This window comes from Schistocerca nitens, chromosome 1, assembly GCF_023898315.1.
Source record: "Schistocerca nitens isolate TAMUIC-IGC-003100 chromosome 1, iqSchNite1.1, whole genome shotgun sequence".
Taxonomy (NCBI): domain Eukaryota; kingdom Metazoa; phylum Arthropoda; class Insecta; order Orthoptera; family Acrididae; genus Schistocerca; species Schistocerca nitens.
Window position 1 is genome coordinate 304,775,958 of NC_064614.1, and position 18,902 is coordinate 304,794,859.

The 18,902-nt window shown below is 36.6% G+C and overlaps 1 protein-coding gene across 1 annotated transcript in view; it reads left to right on the top strand.

The window, feature by feature from the left end:
• The window catches only part of LOC126244272 (cilia- and flagella-associated protein 57-like), a 296,500-nt gene that overhangs the window by 91,115 nt on the left and 186,483 nt on the right, over positions 1–18,902 (top strand). Inside the window, exons 7-9 of the mRNA XM_049948227.1 lie at positions 4,446–4,663; positions 4,741–4,953; positions 5,485–5,658. Of these exons, the coding sequence (XP_049804184.1) occupies positions 4,446–4,663; positions 4,741–4,953; positions 5,485–5,658 (605 nt within the window). The remainder of the gene's footprint in view (positions 1–4,445; positions 4,664–4,740; positions 4,954–5,484; positions 5,659–18,902) is intronic.

Consider the following 18,902-nt stretch of genomic DNA (forward strand, 5'->3'; position numbering starts at 1 on the left):
CTTCCCTTTCTCTGTGCCACTCCTCTCCCCATTCACTCTGTCCATCTCCTTCTCCCCTCTCATCTCTTAAACTGTGTGTCATTCATTTTGTAGGTACATTCAGCAGCATGTATGTGGATACTGTCTGCAAAACGTGTCACAAATACAGTTAGTAGTAAAGCTGCAATAAATTAAAACATCATGCTTGATGCAAAATGAAAAGTGAAAATGTAGTAAGAAATAAACTTTTTCCCCTTCATCATTATGTCGAGGGTATCAGTGAGAAAAAGTTCCAGAAAGGTTTGAAATTATGTGTAAGTGCTTTTGTTCTCAAATACTGAATACTGGAGGAATAAAATGTAGATAATAAAGTGTCATGGCCTACACTTATTTTTCGCCCCCCCCCCCCAACCCCTTGAACAGCTAGGTAGTTCTTATCCCAAAGCAGTTTTTTCTAGACAGAAAGTGATATATGTGCCAGATTTGGTTGAAATTGGTCCATTGGTTTCGGAGATGCAGAACGTACATACGTTGTATAATATGTGTGAACATCTTTTTTTTTTTGTCAGTCAGTTTTGATTAAATATAGCGTATATGATGCCACTAGCTATATTGGAGTTACCAGTGACAACCGCATAAAAATCCTTCCACTAGTTTTGGAGATTAGTATGTTCAGAGAGAGAAGAAGGTTCTATTAAAGCTTTAAATCATGATATCTTTTTTCCATGATACAGTTTTACTGACTTAAAGCTTATAAAGTGCCCCAAACTATGTTCAAGTTACCTGCAAAAAACCTATGAAAATTTGTCTACTAGTTTTGGAGACCAGTGCGTTCAAAGACAAACAGACAGACACAACAGTGTTCCAGATTTATTATTATGTAGAGAATAATATGGGCATCAAAACAAATGAATTACAAGAAAAAGATAATCACCTCAGGTAACAAAATAAAAGACAATATGGGACTTAGTGAAGGAGGAGACTGGTAGACCCAGTGATGAAGAGGGGCAGTTGGCATTAAAAGCAATTGATACATTTTTAACACATGTGTGCAGTGTTTCAAAACTATTTGACAAGCTTTCACAATTTTTACTGAAAAGATGAAGTTGACAATTTCACTGGCTGCTGCCACAGAATATCTCAGATCAGTAATTACAAATAACTTCTCTAATATTAATATGACCCTCATTACACCAACAGAAGTAATGCCTATCACAAAAATCTTTAAAATAAAAAAAATTCTACTGGTTATAATGAAATGTCAACAAAGTTAATTAAAGTGTTTGTTTATGAGTTTAGTAAAATTTGTGTAACTGTTCTTTTATCAATAGAACATTTCCTAAGTGGCTGAAATATGAAGTCACACCTTTGTTTAAGAAAAAGAGATTAAATTTCCATACAGTTTCACTTCTGCAAGCATTCTTGAAAATTTTAGGGAAGGTAATGTACAATTGGCTTCTTAACTACCTGATAACAAATAATATGTTTTCAAAGTTACAGTCTGATTTCTAAAGGGTTCCATTATTGAGAAGGCTACCTACACATGCAGTGAGAATGTATTTCATTAGATAATTGTTACAGACTACTGATATATTTTGTGAGCTGTCAGAATCATTTGACTGTGTAAAATCACAATATCCTTTTAAGTAAATTAGAATTTGGCAAAATGGTTCAAATCCTACATCTCTGGCAGGAGGGTGTCAACAGGGAAAAGATACACATTAAGCTATCCAGTATCATCCAAATGGGAACTTCTTGTATGTGATGTGGGGCTCTTGCTGTCACTTGAATATATCAATTTCCTTTCATCAGTAACATTATCAAGTGACAAGTTTGTTTTGTTTTTGAATGATACAATCATTGGAATAAATAGCAAATCATGTGTAGCCTTAGAAATATCAGTTAATGACATTTTCATGGATATTAATAAATGGTTCCTTTCTCACTTTTGAAAAAAATGAACTACAAACAATTCAGAATTTGTAAGAGGTTCCTCTCAAGTATATTCCTAAAATATGATGAAATGCAGACAGAGGAAGTTGACAGTGTTAAAGTCTTGAGATTACATGTTGATGATGAATTCAACTGAGAGGAGCATACCACCGAACTTAAGCACTAAACAAATCTTTATTTGCAGTGTGAATGTTGTCAGATATAGATGATATAAAAATTTAAAAAAAACTAGCAATGTTGCTTACTTTGACCTTATAGTGTCATACAAGTTTATTTTTTGAGGTAACTTATCAAGCCAGGCTAAAGATTTCCAAGTTCAAAATCATGTAATAAGAATTGTCTGTGGTGTGAACTCAAGAACGTCCTGCAGAGGCCTGTTTAAGGAACTAAGCTTACTAACTACTGCTTTTCAAAATATTTTTCGTTAATGATACTTGTCATTAAAAATATATCTCTCTTTAACCAACAGCTCAGTACATGGAATCAGTATTAGAAATAAGAATAATCTTCACAAAGATTCAAAATTGCTTACTTTGGGTCATAAAGGTGTCCATTCGTCAAGAGCACACATTTTCAATAATTTGCCACAAGCCATAAAAAGTTTAATTGCTAATTAATAAAGTTCACTTTAAAAGGAATCTAAAGCATTTATTGGTGAACAACTCCTACTCCATTGATGTATTTCTTAGCATAATCTTCTGATGTGTATCTGTTAGTAGTAATATCAAATATGTTATGTGTTATGTACAATCTAACTTTTGTACATATTCAGTATAATAATTTGATAACTGTAAATAAGTGTTGTAAAACAATTTTTCTATTGACATGCATGGGTACTGTAGCGTAAGAATTATCATATGCACCTCAATGTATTTAACATTATGTTTTTTGAGAAGTTTGTTATTACCTTTTAAACGAAAATATGTTGAAGATTTTTTTACTTATTCCACATCCATGAGGACTGTTTCTTTTGGGATCTGTGGAAGGTACATTAGCATATTTATTTTCTTTGTAAATATTTCTTGTTTTCTGACATGTTCTGCATCCTAGAGGACTCTTCACCATGGATCTGTTGGAAAGAAAATTACATCTAATCTAAACTAATCTACTCTGTAAATGGCATAAACAATCAACTGTCACCACCTTGCTATATACTTTTAGTGTTTGTACAAGCATACAGTTAACATACTAAAATTAACAGGAAAACTCTGAAAAAAGCAGTACTTGCTCAGAGAAATTAAATACGTGGTTTGCCTCGCCAACATTTGCTAGATGTCACTTCAAGGGAGGTCGCATATACATGAGCACATTGACATAAATCAGATAGTAACAGTAATCAAGATATATTTTTAACAATAGATAACTGTTTACCAACAATATTAACATTGCTACAAATCACACTACTAACAGGGAACTTCGTCTAACTAATGAGGTAATTTGTAAAAGGAATCAGTTGTAAAATTTTTTTTAACTTTATTTTGAATTTGTAGGTACTCAGTGCCTTTCTTCAGATTTTTGAAGTCCATTGTTTAGAATACAGAAACCCAATCTGAACCCAAAGAAGGGGGTAAAGTCTAAATGATAATTATTTTTTTTATTCTTGCCTGTGCCTAAGAGTATCAGCACAGCACTGAAAATGTCAGTATCTGTACTCCAACAACCAAGTAAAAAATTGTTTTCTGAATTTATTTTGATTGTTACTGTTTTATTTAAAGTCCCATTTCCAGAATGTCTTGAACTGATTTATGAAGTAACCTACCAGTTGTCCCTGACCACCTTGTTTTCTTCTTGTCTCTTCACAGTTTTGTTTGCTTGGTGTTTATGTTAATTATGTCCTTTTAATAATGTTCCCATGATTATCACATTTGCAATCATTTCTTCATTGTGATTATAATTGTGATGGTAGTTATCTGTCATTTCAATGTCATTTCTCTCTTTCTACCTTCATTTTATTCTCTTTTATTTCCTTCTGTGTATGTACTTTCAAATTGCCAAATTTTGTTGTTAAACTTCTTCTGCAAGTTTCCTCTCTTTCATACAAAGGTAATACTTTCTGATTTCTTCCTACTCTAATAACATTTTGTAAATTTCCTCATTCTATAGCCTTTCTGTTTGCTTTTTCCACAGCAGGGCTTTTCTCAGTAGGTATTATTGTTCTCCCTTCATTCTTGTAGGCATCATTTATCCTTATCTTCTTGAATCACTCTGACTGTCCTGAATGAGATAACTGCATCATGTTTCACTAGCAACAGTCACTCCTGATAAACAGAATGCCCAGTCATACTCCTTCTGGTTCTTGTAAAACAACTGGTTATTTGGAAGCTAAAGGAATGTTCATAGACTACTGTTTTTCTCTGCAGGCACAATAATACGTCAACTATAAATTTTCTGTTTATGTTTAACCTTTAACACTTAAAATATTATATTGTATTGATTAGCTTGAACTTTGTTGTATGGACCTTTCATTAGCTGCACTGTACTAAAACTTTTTAAGGTAAATTTATATTTTCTAGGTCTTTATACGGCTATTGGATATTTTCATAAGTTGACGTTAATGGTAATTTTGATTGATGATCTCCGTCCAATGAAAGACTTTCCAATACAGAAATGCAGAGAATGTGTTTTTAGTACAAATGGACATTTACTTGCTGCTGTAAATGAAAATGTAATTCACATCTATTCCTGTATTTCATTTGAAAATATTATGAACCTGAAAGGCCACAATGGGAAGGTATAAAATATCACTTTTCCTTTTACAATTTTAGATCATTACAAATGAAAAATAATGCACAGTTGATTTCATTTTAGATACTTGGTCTTTCGTGGACAAATACAGACGATAAATTAATATCTTGTGGAGTTGATGGAGCTGTTTATGAATGGGACATTCTAAAAGGAAACAGAATGAATGAAATTATAATAAAGTCTTGTATGTTTACTGGGGTGTGTGTTACTTCTAGTGGTGACTTTTCATTTGGTGTGGGCACTGATGGACAGCTTAGACAAATGAAGAATTCTGCCGTAAGTGTTTGCAGCATGTACTTTCCATTCATAGGCTAAATTCCTAACATATTAAAACTGTGCATCAGGCTCAAACTCTTGCACTTAACGTTGCAAGTGAAGCTTCTGTTGACAACTATCTCCATTGATTACTTAATTGCTTCAATGTATATGTGTCTCTCTCCTATGCTCAAAATTCTTGAAAAGTTCTTCTACAGGCTTTCTCAACCAGGAAGAAAATTTATGGCTTAGTCATAGCTTAGCGGTTGTTATCAAAATACATTTTTCACTCTGAAATCTAGTTCATAATATAGAAGAGAGATACTGGCAGTTGTTGTGTTGTTAGGCAGGCCATCAGTAGTTTGTGGACAGCTCAGTCAGTAAAAGTCCTGTCTGGACGGTGTCAGGGTTTGAGATTAAGTTCTAAACCCATGCAGTGCTTTAAAGTTAATAGTAGTTAATATATAATTAAAATTTGCAAATGTTTGCTATTAATACCAAATATTAAATTCTGATATTTTTTTCTCTTAATAGTTCTTTTGTCATTTATAGGTGATCACATCTTTGCAAGTTACTGTTGAGAAACTTAACTGTGTGGTGCTTACACACAATAATTTGATCTTATTTATTGCATCAACATCTGGTGCTATAATGTCCGTAAGCTTTCCTTTCCATGAGACTACTGAGATTATTCAACACAAAATGCACAGTTATGCTGTTACAAGAGTAAGTAACTGGTGGAGCATTTATAAATATTATCTTATAGTTAATGATTGAATATAATAGAGGGAAACATTCCACGTGGGAAAAATATATCTAAAAACAAAGATGATGTGACTTACCAAACAAAAGTGCTGGCACGTCGATAGACACACAAACAAACACAAACATACACACAAAATTCAAGCTTTCGCAACAAACTGTTGCCTCATCAGGAAAGAGGGAAGGAGAGGGAAAGACGAAAGGATGTGGGTTTTAAGGGAGAGGGTAGGAGTCATTCCAATCCCGGGGGCGGAAAGACTCACCTTAGGGGGAAAAAAGGACGGGTACACACTCGCGCACACACACACACACACACACACATCCATCCACACACACACACACATACATATATACACACACACACACACACACACACACACACATGATGTGACTTACCAAACGAAAGCGCTGGCACGTCGATAGACACACAAACAAACACAAACATACACACAAAATTCAAGCTTTCGCAACAAACTGTTGCCTCATCAGGAAAGAGGGAAGGAGAGGGAAAGACGAAAGGATGTGGGTTTTAAGGGAGGATGTGGGTTTTAAGGGAGAGGGTAAGGAGTCATTCCAATCCCGGGAGCGGAAAGACTTACCTAAGGGGGAAAAAAGGACGGGTATACACTCGCACACACACACATATATATGTGTGTGTGTGTGTGCGCGAGTGTTTTAAGGGAGAGGGTAAGGAGTCATTCCAATCCCGGGAGCGGAAAGACTTACCTAAGGGGGAAAAAAGGACGGGTATACACTCGCACACACACACATATATATGTGTGTGTGTGTGCGCGAGTGTATACCCGTCCTTTTTTCCCCCTAAGGTAAGTCTTTCCGCTCCCGGGATTGGAATGACTCCTTACCCTCTCCCTTAAAACCCACACCCTTTCGTCTTTCCCTCTCCTTCCCTCTTTCCTGATGAGGCAACAGTTTGTTGCGAAAGCTTGAATTTTGTGTGTATGTTTGTGTTTGTTTGTGTGTCTATCGACGTGCCAGCACTTTTGTTTGGTAAGTCACATCATCTTTGTTTTTAGATATGTTTTTTCCCACGTGGAATGTTTCCTTCTATATGTGTGTGTGTGTGCGTGTGTGGATGGACATGTGCTTGTGTGCGCGAGTGCACACCCGCACCATTCACATTTGCAGCAATTTCAAATAGATGTTGTATTTATTTAATATAATACATTTTTATCCTTGTTTCACAGATTTTATTATTACTGTATGACCTAGGTTTCGGGTTATAAGCCCATTTTCTAGAACATAACAGATCCCCAAGCTGAGAACCAAGCAATGATAGACATGTCAACATTTTAATCCATCGATTCTTGATTTAAACTGTAAAAGCTATCTCTGTGACATCTTTCAACCACGCTGTGAAAGAGAGTCTTCAAAGATGTGGAATAAATCAAGTTCTACTTTAACAGGCAGAAGCAGCCTTGGCTACTTTGGTGAAGTATACTAACAACAGATTATAGCTGGCACTAATCTACTAAAACTGATAATTATGTTTATTACTTCTAGATTACTTTATGTATTTCTGTTAGGAAAAACACAACTACTTTGAGAAAAATCACTGTTACTCCTTCCGTACTAATCTGTTGCTGTTATTTTCTAATACTTGCATAGGAAATATTGAATACTCCCTATAATAAATCCGAGGCTCCTGTAACCCTTGTGGCCTCAATTTTCGGTAATCTTTGTCCTTACCCTCTAGTCCCTTCCCTGTTCCCATTCCAGTACTACAGAGTCCTCATTCCACCATTTGAACCACAGTCTTCTTACATCTCTCATTCTCTGCTAGTGCCCCCCGTCTTCCGACTAACCTCCCGACTGCACCTAGCTGCCCTATCCTCTCTCCACCTTATCCCTGTATGCACCCACAAGCAGTGCTTTATCATCCCCCACCCCTGTCCTGCTATCCCTCCCCCTCCCCACCCCAGCCTCCTCCTTACTCCCACCATCCAGTTGAGTCTCCCATCATGGGCACCTGCTCACAGTGTGGCCTCAGCAGCCAGAGATTGTGGCCATGTGTGTGGGGTTGCGTTTGTGTGAGTGTATGTGTGTGTATGTTCTATCTCTGATGAAGGCCTTGTTGGCCAAAACCTCATTTTCTAACAGTCTTTTTGTTGTGCCTGTCTGTGACTCAGCCTCTCCACTGTATAGTGAATAGCAACTATCCTTTTCAATATTGTTACACTTCAATATGTAAGATGTCTTAAATCTTTGCCTTTCACTTACCAAGTTTTAGTCTTTTGCATGCGATGATGTGTCATTACTTCACTGTCATCCAGCTGCAATAGTACCAGAAGATCCAGGTGTGTAACTTACTTTATATATACACAAATATGCAGCAGTCACAGGTACTGCAGGCCATGTGCTGCTTCCACAAACAGCCTCCAATCCTTTCTGGTTTGTGCTGCAGTTACTCCAGGTACCTTCAATACTCAGGACTACCAGGTCCTTCACCAGGTAACCCATCCAGCATTGTCTTGATCGGCCTATGAGGTGCCTGTCATTTGGCCCCTCAAGTGCCATCTTCCCCAGTCTGTTTTCTGGCATATGGGCTGCATGGCCAGCCCAATGGATTCTTTGGCTCTTCATCTTATGTTGCAGTGTTGGTTGTTGAAAAAAGATGTAGATTTCCTCATTATTCCTCTTCCTCCATTCTTCTTTATCTAGAATCGGATCCTGCTTGGGTCGGGTATGTGGTCACATATTGGTGTGGTTCCTTTTGATTCTCTCAGTAGGTGGTTTTATACTAGGAATGGCCTACACCTCAACAGAAAAGGAAAGTATAAGTTGGCTGGGCTAATAGCAGGAAATTTAAGAGGGCAGGGCACTGCCATGAGTGGTAAAGTACCAGTAGTTGCAGGTGTTGAAGCAACACCTTTTTTTCAGAGAAGTGGGACAGAAAGAAGTCAAGTTCTAAGAGAGTTTAGGATTCAAATGAACCTCCAGTTTGAGGAAGAAACTAAACAGCATAATTCTGGCACATTGGATCAGCAAACGCAGCTGTTGGTTAGAATTTTCACCAATCAGCAGAAATTTTATTTATACCTAGTTTTATCTCAGCCAGCCAACATGAAATGCCAACTGTCATTAGTGTATCAAAATATTCGAGAGCTAAGAATTATAATTAATGAACTACTTATCTGCATTGATAAATTAGAATCATCCAACCCAGTTGATGTAATCTGCCTCTCTGAGCATCATGTGACCACTGGTAGAGATAGGTTAAGTGTTGCAGGATTTAGGTTAGCTTCTCACTTTTGTAGGGCAGAAATGGAGGATGGAGGAGCTACCACATTCATCAGAAGTAATATAAATTTAATAACATAGACATTTATAAATTTTGCTTAGAGCAGCATATGAAAGCATGTACAACAGAAGTAGAATTTCATAATAAAGCATTCATAATAGTAAATGTATACCGAGTACCAGCATGTAATTTTAACCCGTTCATAAATCAGTTTGAAGCTCTACTGGCTTATTTAACAACAAAAAAGAAAGAAATTGTGCTTGCTGGGGATTGTGATGTAGCTTTTTGTGAAAACTCTCCCAATAAGATCTTATTGCAGTCAGCAGCTTTGTCATTCAGCTTAATTCATACTGTTAACTTCCCAAGTAGCGTAGCTAAGGGCTCAAAGATGGCCATTGATAATATCTTTATAGAAGTGTCTAATGAACAAAATTATATTACAAAACCAATAATAAGTTGCCTCACAGACCATGACATGCAGTTCCTTTTGAAAAATGTTAATACTGATCCGGATATTAAATCTACTAAATCTGATTTCAAAAGTGTGGTCAGGAAACTAAAATTGATTGTTTCTGGAAACTCCTCAAAGACATGAACTGGAGTGATGTGTACAATGCTCATAGCATGAATGAGAAACACAGCACTTTTATTAATTACTCCTTAACTTATTTGAAAACTGTTTTCCCCAAAAACTAACCTAGATTAGACCAAAGTCAATAAAAAAGCCATGGATTACTCAAGGAATAAAGGTATCTTGTAAGACAAAAAGGAAACTATATCTTTCATTCAGAAACAGCTCTGATGTAAATGCTATAGGTCATTACAAAACATACTGCAAAATATTGAAGATAATAATTTGGACATCAAAGAAAATGCATTATAAGTAAAGGATAGTCACCTCAGATAACAAAATAAAGACGGTAAGGGATATAGTGAAGGAAACGACTTGTAGAACCAGGGATGAAGAGGAGCAAATAGCATTAAGAGTAAATGATACACGGGTAACAAATGTACGCAGTGTTGCACTTTATAACTGTTACTAAAAAGATGGGTTTGTCAGGTTCAGTAGATGCTGCCATGAAATAACTCAGACCTGTCACTAAAACTAACCACAATAAAATGATTATGAACTTCACTATGCCAGTAGGAATAATGTCTACCACAAAACCTTTAAAAATTTAAAAAAATCTAATGGCTATGATAATATGTAAACAAAGTTGACTAAACAGTATGTCAATGAGTTTAGTGACATTTTAAATTATTTTTGTGTAACCAGCCATTTATCAGTGGAACATTTCTTGAGTGGTTGAAATATCCTGAAGTCAAGCCTTTGCATAAGAAAGGAGATAAAGAAATACCATCAAACTTCCATCCAATTTCACTTTTTCCTGCATTCTGAAAAATTTTAGAAACGATAGGGTAAGATACAGTCATCTTCTTGAGGCTACTGGTATATTTTATAATCTATGAAGGCATTTGATTATATAAACCACAGAATACTTTTAAGTAAATTAGAAGATTACAGTGTAACAGGAAGTGCTGAAAAATGGTTCAAATCCTTTATCTCTGACAGAAAAAAAGGGTGTCAGTAGGAAATAGACATGTATTAAGCTATCCCTTGTTTCCTTCTCCACTGTGGCAACAAACTTTTTAGTAAGCCACTGTCTCATTTAATAAATGATTCATGATGATGATGATGATGATGATAATGATTCCCAAGAAAACTTAAAATAAGTCATACCCATACATAAGAAGGAATCTAAAGAAGATACTAGCAAATACTGCCCAGTTGGACCTCACAAAGGTTTTTGACATGGTAAATCACAACATACTGTTGCAAAAGTTGGATTTTTATGGGATAAGGGGAATTACCCATGGCTGGCTCAGCAGCTATGTCAAAGACCGAGCACAATATGTTGATGTAAATAAAGTCAGTCAGTCAGGAATTCTAAATGGGGTGCACTCTTCTACACAAGTTATAAAACTTGGTGTCCCACAGTGCTCTGTACAAGGTCCCTTGCTATTTCTACTTTATATGAATGACCTCCATTCTACCATACCCACTAACAAAGTATATCAAATACAGATGAAACTCTTCAATCAGCAATTAATAGAAATACAACCCAACTAGACCCATGGCTTGCATCAGATAGACTACTCCTAAATGCAGAAAGACAGTATGCCTAACCATCCACGCCATTCATTGTATTATATTGTATTGTATTTTATTGATCCAGGCATTCATAGTATTGTACAGTTGTACATATGATATTGGACTGGTCAAAAGAGCGTATTTACAAGTTATTTTTACAAATTGATTTTAATTAATTTAATTTAAATTCATTTAATTTAAAATGGAACTCCCCAGGTTCTAACAGTGCACTAATTGGCAGCAATGTAGAATTTGTCAATGAAACAAAATTCTTAGGGAGTGACATCACTGATACATTCATATGGAAAAATCATATTGACATGATTAGTTCCAGTCTAAGCAAAATTTGTTTTATTTTCCACTCAGTGAGGAACCAACTAAATGGCAGCACATTGACATGCATGTATTACACTCTTTTCCATTCAGTACTATGCTATGGAATTATTTTTTGGGGTCATAGTACTGAATCAAGGAAATTGTTTATACTGCAGGAAAAAAATCAGTCAGAATAATCCTGTACAGAAAGCAAAGAGAAATGTGTAAACGGCTCTGTAAAAAATTAAACATAATGCCTCTCCAAAGCCAATATAAATTTGAACTTCTCTGTTTTATTAAACAAATCACAAATAGATTGCACAGAAATCTGGACAGTTGCCAACATGACGCAAGATCAAAAAAATGTTAAGGCTAGTTCCCCATTCCACTATACTGTATAGGAATAGTGTTAAATGTGTAGGAATCAAACTCTAAAACCATCTCCCGAAAGACGTAGAAAGTATTCAAGAATCAACAATATTTTAAAGAACCTTAAGAGTACTTCTAACAAAACATTGCTTTTACAGCGTACAAGAGTTTCTTGAATGTGGTCTATCATAAATTAAATTATATATTTTTATTATGCTTCAAAATCAAACTGTTTGATTAGAAACAACCTATTGTCCACTAATGAACTTTTGCTGTTTGACTATGACCAGCATTATTATTTGTACTTATTCTTACCCTGGTATTATTATAAATACATACGTGGAAAATCCTGGATTGAATGTAACAATATTATGGAAATATTGCTACTAACCATATAGCGGAGATGCTGAGTTGCAGATAGGTGCAACAAAGACACTGTCACAAAATAAGCTTTCAGGCAATAAGGTCATTGTCAAAAATAGATGACAGACCTACACACACACACACACACACACACACACACACACACACACACATACATGCAAATGCATCTCTTACACCTGAGTGCTGAGTGAGTGAGTGAGTGTGTGTATGAGTGTGTGTGGTTGTATCTGTCGTTTATTTTTGACAAAGGCCTTGTTGGCCAAAAGCTTATTTTGTGAAAATCTTTTTGTTGTGCCTATCTGCAACTCAGCATCACCACTATATGGTAAGTAGCAACTATCCATTTCATAATACTGAATGCATAAGTAATGTAGCTTCAGTGAGATGTACACTATATATGTTCTCCTATGATGTGTTCAACTTGTCCCATATCATGTTGTACACTTCTGTACATTGAATTATTGAGTAAATCAATATTAATATAATAGAGGGAAACATTCCACGTGGGAAAAATATATCCAAAAACAAAGATGATGTGACTTACCAAACGAAAGCGCTGGCAGGTCAATAGACACACAAACAAACACTAACATACGCACAAAATTCAAGCTTTCGCAACAAACTGTTGCCTCATCAGGAAAGAGGAAAGGAGAGGGAAAGACGAAAGGATGTGGGTATTAAGGGAGAGGGTAAGGAGTCATTCCAATCCCGGGAGCGGAAAGACTTACCTTAGGGGGAAAAAAGGACAGGTATACACTCACACACACACACACATATCCATCCGCACATCAATAAATATACAAACATAAATACAAGTAGTACTGTATTACCAGACTATGCGAGACAATAGAAATTACCATCCATCTGCATTTCAGCCCACTCTTGTTGTCTACATTCTCTTATTATTTTGTCTAAGATGACATTGAACAGAACAAATGAGAGAGCATCCCCTTGTCCAAAACCTGTCTCGTTCTCAAATATTTCTGATGTGAACCCTTCGGAAATGCACTGATGCCCTCAACCCATCAATACAAGCTAGCACTTCTCACTACCTTCTCAGGGATTCTGAAGTTATGCAGTTGCATGCATGTTGAAAACTTGAAGAACAGACAGTAGATATCTGTATCATATTCCCAGTGTTTTTCAAACAATTTGAAAATGTGATCTATTGTCAATCAGTTTGGCCAGAAACCAGCTTTGTATTCATGCATGTTGTTTTCTTTGAAATGTTGTAATTTTCTGAGGCTAATAATAGACAGTACCTTTCAGGTTACATTCAGCAAGCTGATATCTTTATAGTTACTACATTACATTTTGCTTCCCTTCTTGTATGTCAGGCATATTATGACCAAGTTCCATTCTTCTGGCAATGTCTCATTCTTCTGTATCAACTGGATTAGTTTATATACATCTCAGTGCAAGCTCTCACCTCCATCTTTGATTAATTTTCCTGTTATTCTGTCCTCCCCTGGGGGTTTGTTGTTTCTTAGTCTTTCGATTACTGTCTTCACACATTCTTCTGCCACTTCCCATTTCTCTTCATCGTTCATTTCCTCTGTGGCTCCCACAGGTAACATCACATCTGGGTCTGGGTGATTCAAGAGTTGTGCAAGGTTTTTACCCCAGGAAATAACTTATAACTATTATGGTGAAATGTTCCGCCACAGTATTTCTTGTTTAGCTCAACACATATGCTGTAACAACCTTTTAAATGTACTTGATAGCCAATATCCATATACTTTACATAAGATATGCTGCACAGCTTTAGTCCATCTAGATAACTTCTGTGTGAAATGATCAAAAGCTGCTTAATCTTTATTTGACACTGAAGATTAAACTTTCTCCTCTGCTGTTCTTCCCAGTGCCAAGTAAACCTACTTACCTATGTGCCACAAGACTAGAAATCTATTGCTGCTTCTTGTCCAGCTAACAGAAATCTTCAGACTTCCAGCCCTTATGACATGTTGTTTCTTCTGAAACTGGTTTATTGAGACTTCTTTCTCCTGCTGTCATTTCATGCTTCAAATGTCTCCTCAATTTTTAATGTTCTTCTGATGCCATTACTTTATAATTTTTAATTAATTTATCAAGTTCCACAGATCTTGTCATGAAGATATGCAGTTAGCATTGCTGCTTCTTGTATAGATAACAGAAATCTTCAGTCTTCCAAGAAAAATAAGCAGATAATTTGTAATGAGTGGCCATTGAATAAGGTTTTTAATTTTGTTTCAAAACATAAATGCCTCAGTGAGATTAAGACTTCAACTATTTGCTGTGATCATTTGTATGCCTGTTCAGCTATCATCTGAGCTAAGTCTGTAAACACTGAGTTTGAGCCTTTGATTAGTATGGTTTAGTAATAAGAAAATGTTAGAGGTTTTGAATGATTCTTCAAAGTAACTGGAAAATCATCTGATCATCCAAGTACTTTACTGTCTATGATAGAATTAAAATGTCATTGGAAAACCTCGAAGTTTTTATTCCTTCTCCTTACACTTTTAACTCTCTTTCCAGATTTCTCCTTTGTTTTTTTTACTGGTTGATCAGTGTACTGAGTGAATAACAAGGGGGTAAAGTGTCAACCCCATCTCTTTGCTTTTTCAATTATTTCCATCTTTCCATGACCTTTTGTTTCTTAACACTGCAGTCTGATTTATTTACAAGTTGTAGATAATATTTTCCTCGTAGTATTTTATCTCTGATCACTTCAGAATTCCAATGATTGTATTCCAGTCAATGTTTTTGGATGTTTTCTCTAAAATTGCAAATATTATAAATGTGAGTTTGTGTTTGTTCAATCTATGTTTTACAGTAAGTCTGTACTGCTTCACATTTTCCTACATTTCTCTATAATTCTAATTGTTCTTCCTGCAGGTCAGTTCCTACCAACTGTTCTACTCTTCTGTAGATAATTCATGATATCATTGTACGATAATGATTTATTGAACTTGATAGTTCAGTAATATCACATCATGACTTATTAAACTCGATGGTACAATACTCATACCTGTCAACAGCTGTCTTCTTTGGTATTGGGATCCTTATACTCTTCTTAAAGCCTGAGGGCATTTTTCCTCTCTCATATATCTTACATGCCAAGTGAAGTAGTTTTATTATGGTTTTTTCTCTCAAGTTTCTTAAAAATTCTGAAAGGTTGTGATCTACTCCAGCTACTTTGTCTCCATTCAGGTCAGTCAGTGCTTCTCAAATTGTTCTTGCAGTGTCACATCAGGTCTATCAGTGCTTTGTCAAATTGTTCTTGCAATTTTACATTACTCATTTCATCTTCATCCACTTCCACCTCTCATTCCATAAATTGTCAACAAGTTTTTCTCTCATATATAGTCCTTCTATATATTCTCTACCTCTCAGCCTTCTCTTCTTTACTTAGCATTAGCTTTCCATCTCAGATCTTGATGCTTGTACAGCTGCTTATCTTTTTTTCCAACTTTTTATTTAATTTTCCTATATACCCAACACACCCAATTATTTATTGGGCTTTGTCCAATCTCTGTCTTTCCTTACAGCTTCTGCCTCTTAACTAAATAAATTCAGTTCACATTCGGGAGGACAATGGTTCAAACTCGCATTGAGCCATCCTGATTTAGGTTTTTCATGATTTCCCCAAATCGCTTCAGGCAAATGCCAGGATGGTTCCTTTGAAAGGGCATGGCCAACTTCCTTCCCTATCCAATGGGACTGATGACCTCACTGTTTGATCTCTTCCCCCCCCCCCCCCCCCCCAGATCAACCAACCAACTAAATAAATTAAGTCGCTTGATGACAAAGCGGGTAATGCTTAGACCACAAATCCAAAGGTTTAATGTTCATTGTTTGGTCAGTCCTCTTATTTTTTCCTCCTACAGGCTATGCCTTGTACATGTGACAGCTGCCAAGTTGCACCATACCTACTATTTTGCACTACAGCCCAGTTAGGGCATTTTCCTCCTGGACAATCTCTGCCCAAACTTCTGTGCTGGCTGCCTTGGCTCTCCATCTTCTAATTCCCATTCTTCTAAAGTCCTCCTCCATGTTGTCTAGCCATCTGGTCCTTGATCTGCCCCTTATGCATCATTCATCTGGTTTTCCTTTGAAAACTTTCTTGACTGTGCTGTTCTCCACCGTTATTTCTTCGTTTGCCAACCAACATAGTCTATTATCCTTTATTTCTGTCATGATATCTGGTTTGTGATACAACCCTCTCATCTCATTAATATTTCTAATTTGCCAAAAACCCCTATCGTTCATTGGCCTGTAGATTTTCCCAAGTATCTTTCTTTCCAATTTTTGCAACAACTCCTCATCATTTTGTGTCATTGTGCAACTCTCTAAACCACTCATCATCGTGCTTTAAATACTTTAACCAGTGCAAAGTAATTCCTGTTACCAGCTGCAATCCTTGCATGTATTTCTTCTCTCAAATCATTATTCCCAGTTAACAGTGATCCAAGATATTTAAAGCTCTTGCAGCATTCATGTTTGTTCCCATTCAAAGTCATGCTTCTTTCTCCTTCATTGTACCTTTTCTTAGATGTTAACATATAATTGGTCTTTGATTGATTAATTGTCAGCCCCATCTCCACTCCATATCTTTCTAATTTTTCAAGCTTTTCTTCCAGGTTGTGTTTCCTCCTGGATAACAAATCATTATCTGCATATCCAAGATCCTGTGTCACTCTATTAATCAGTGTGCCCCCAGGGTTGCTGCTTTATGTCTTTCACATTACCCTCTCCAAGACGACATTAAACAGAATAGTGGAGAGCACATCATCCTCCCATAATCCTTGGTTAACTTCAGATACCTTTGATAGAGTACCCTCAATCTTTACTTTGCTTACTGTTCTTCTCAAAGTCATTTGAACCAGTCTTATCAGTTTGTTGGATACTTCTGCCTCTTGCATTGCCTTCTAGAGTTGATCCCTTTTGATAGTATCATAAGCATGTTTGAAATCAATGAACAGCTGGTGGACATTGATGTTATACTTGTAACATTTTTCAAATATCTGTCTGATGGTAAAAATCTGATCTGCAGTGGATCTATTAGTTCTGAAACCACACTGGTAGTATCCTAGATACTCTTATACAAATGTTCTTAGCCGCCCAGCAATGATTTTTTCCTAACATTTTATATACTATTCAGAGCAGTCAATTCCTCAGTAATTCGCACAGTTGGCTTTGTCATATTTCTTATGTATATGGCAGAGTGTTTCTGTATTCCAATGTTCCACCCTATTTTCTTTCCACCACATTTCCACTATAATCTCATACAAAACTCTTATTAGTTTTTTCCTGCCATATTTTATCATTCCTACTGAAATATTGTCTTCTCCCAAAGCTTTATTGTATTTAAGAGTCTTGATACTAGCTTTAACTTCTTCCAGCATAGGTTCCTCGACTGATTCATGGTACTCTCCTTCTCCATTTTGTTCCTGCTCCACATCTTCTACTATACCAGCATCAACCTCACCTTTGTTTTCTGATTCTGTATTCAATAGTTCACTAAAATACTCCACCCATCTGTGTAAAATCTGATCTTTTCCTCCTATCTGATTTCTCTCTCTATCTTTACAGAAAACTACTCTGGGTTGGACTCCTCTCATTATATGTTTCACCCTCATGTAGAATTTCCTTATTTCCTGAGCAGTCTTTCTCTCTTCTAACTTATCAATCCACCATTTTTCAAACTCTCTCTTTTTCCTCTTACATTCCTTATCTGCTTCCCTTCCTTTCTCCTGGTATTGTTCTATAGTAATTCTTCTACAGTTATTCTTTTTTTGTCGCATTCCTTTCTTTTATCTTCCTCCTACATTCTTCGTAGAACCAGACGTGCTTTCTTGATTGCTTCTTTCTACCCAGTACAGTTTCAGGTGTCTCATGTATTATACCTTTGACCACTTCCCATCTTTCTTTGATATCCTCTCCTGCCCAGTCGTTGGCTTCATTAAGTCTAATTGTCATAATAGTTTTATACTGTTGTATTGAATTTTTATCATTTCTTAACTTAGCATCATTCTTGGTCTGTCTGTAATTGACTACCCTCTGTCTGTATTTGATTCTTACTAAATAGTGATCACTATTTCCATCTGCACCATGACAACTATCGACTTCTAGTATACCTGAAGCATATCATCTGTCTATGAGTACGTGATCAGTTTGATGTTCTGTGATCCCATCTAGGGAGCACCATGTAACTTTCCTTATATCCTTCCTTTGCATCCATGTGCTTTTAATAATCACGTTAGTCTGATACCTGTTATAACCTTTAAGCACTAATAATTTGCGTGGATATGCAAAAGTAGAAACACTAGCAGGTTACATACTACTGACTCCGCATCTGTAATTCGACTGCCATGCCGTGACATGCGGCCGGCGCCGTTCATAGCCAGGTGGTGCTCCTGCGCTCGGCCGAGCTGCTGAGCGCCTCTATCACCGTGTTCGCGTACTAACGAAGCGGCACTTTTGAATGTCGTGGCACTGTCACAACACTTTTCCCCCCTTGAAAAAAAAAAACACTCACTTCCTTGGAGACACGGACAGTGCGGAGACATCCATGGCCTCTTGGGAGGCCCCGAGAAGATCCCGCGGAGAAACACGAGAGTATATTCGAAAATGTCCAGGACGGAAGCTTGCGCGTGGAACTTGCCTCCTGGACGAGGTGATGGGTGAAAACTCCGGAGCAGCATCCATAGGTGTCGTGGACCTGGGGGTGTGCTCCAGCGAGATGGGTCC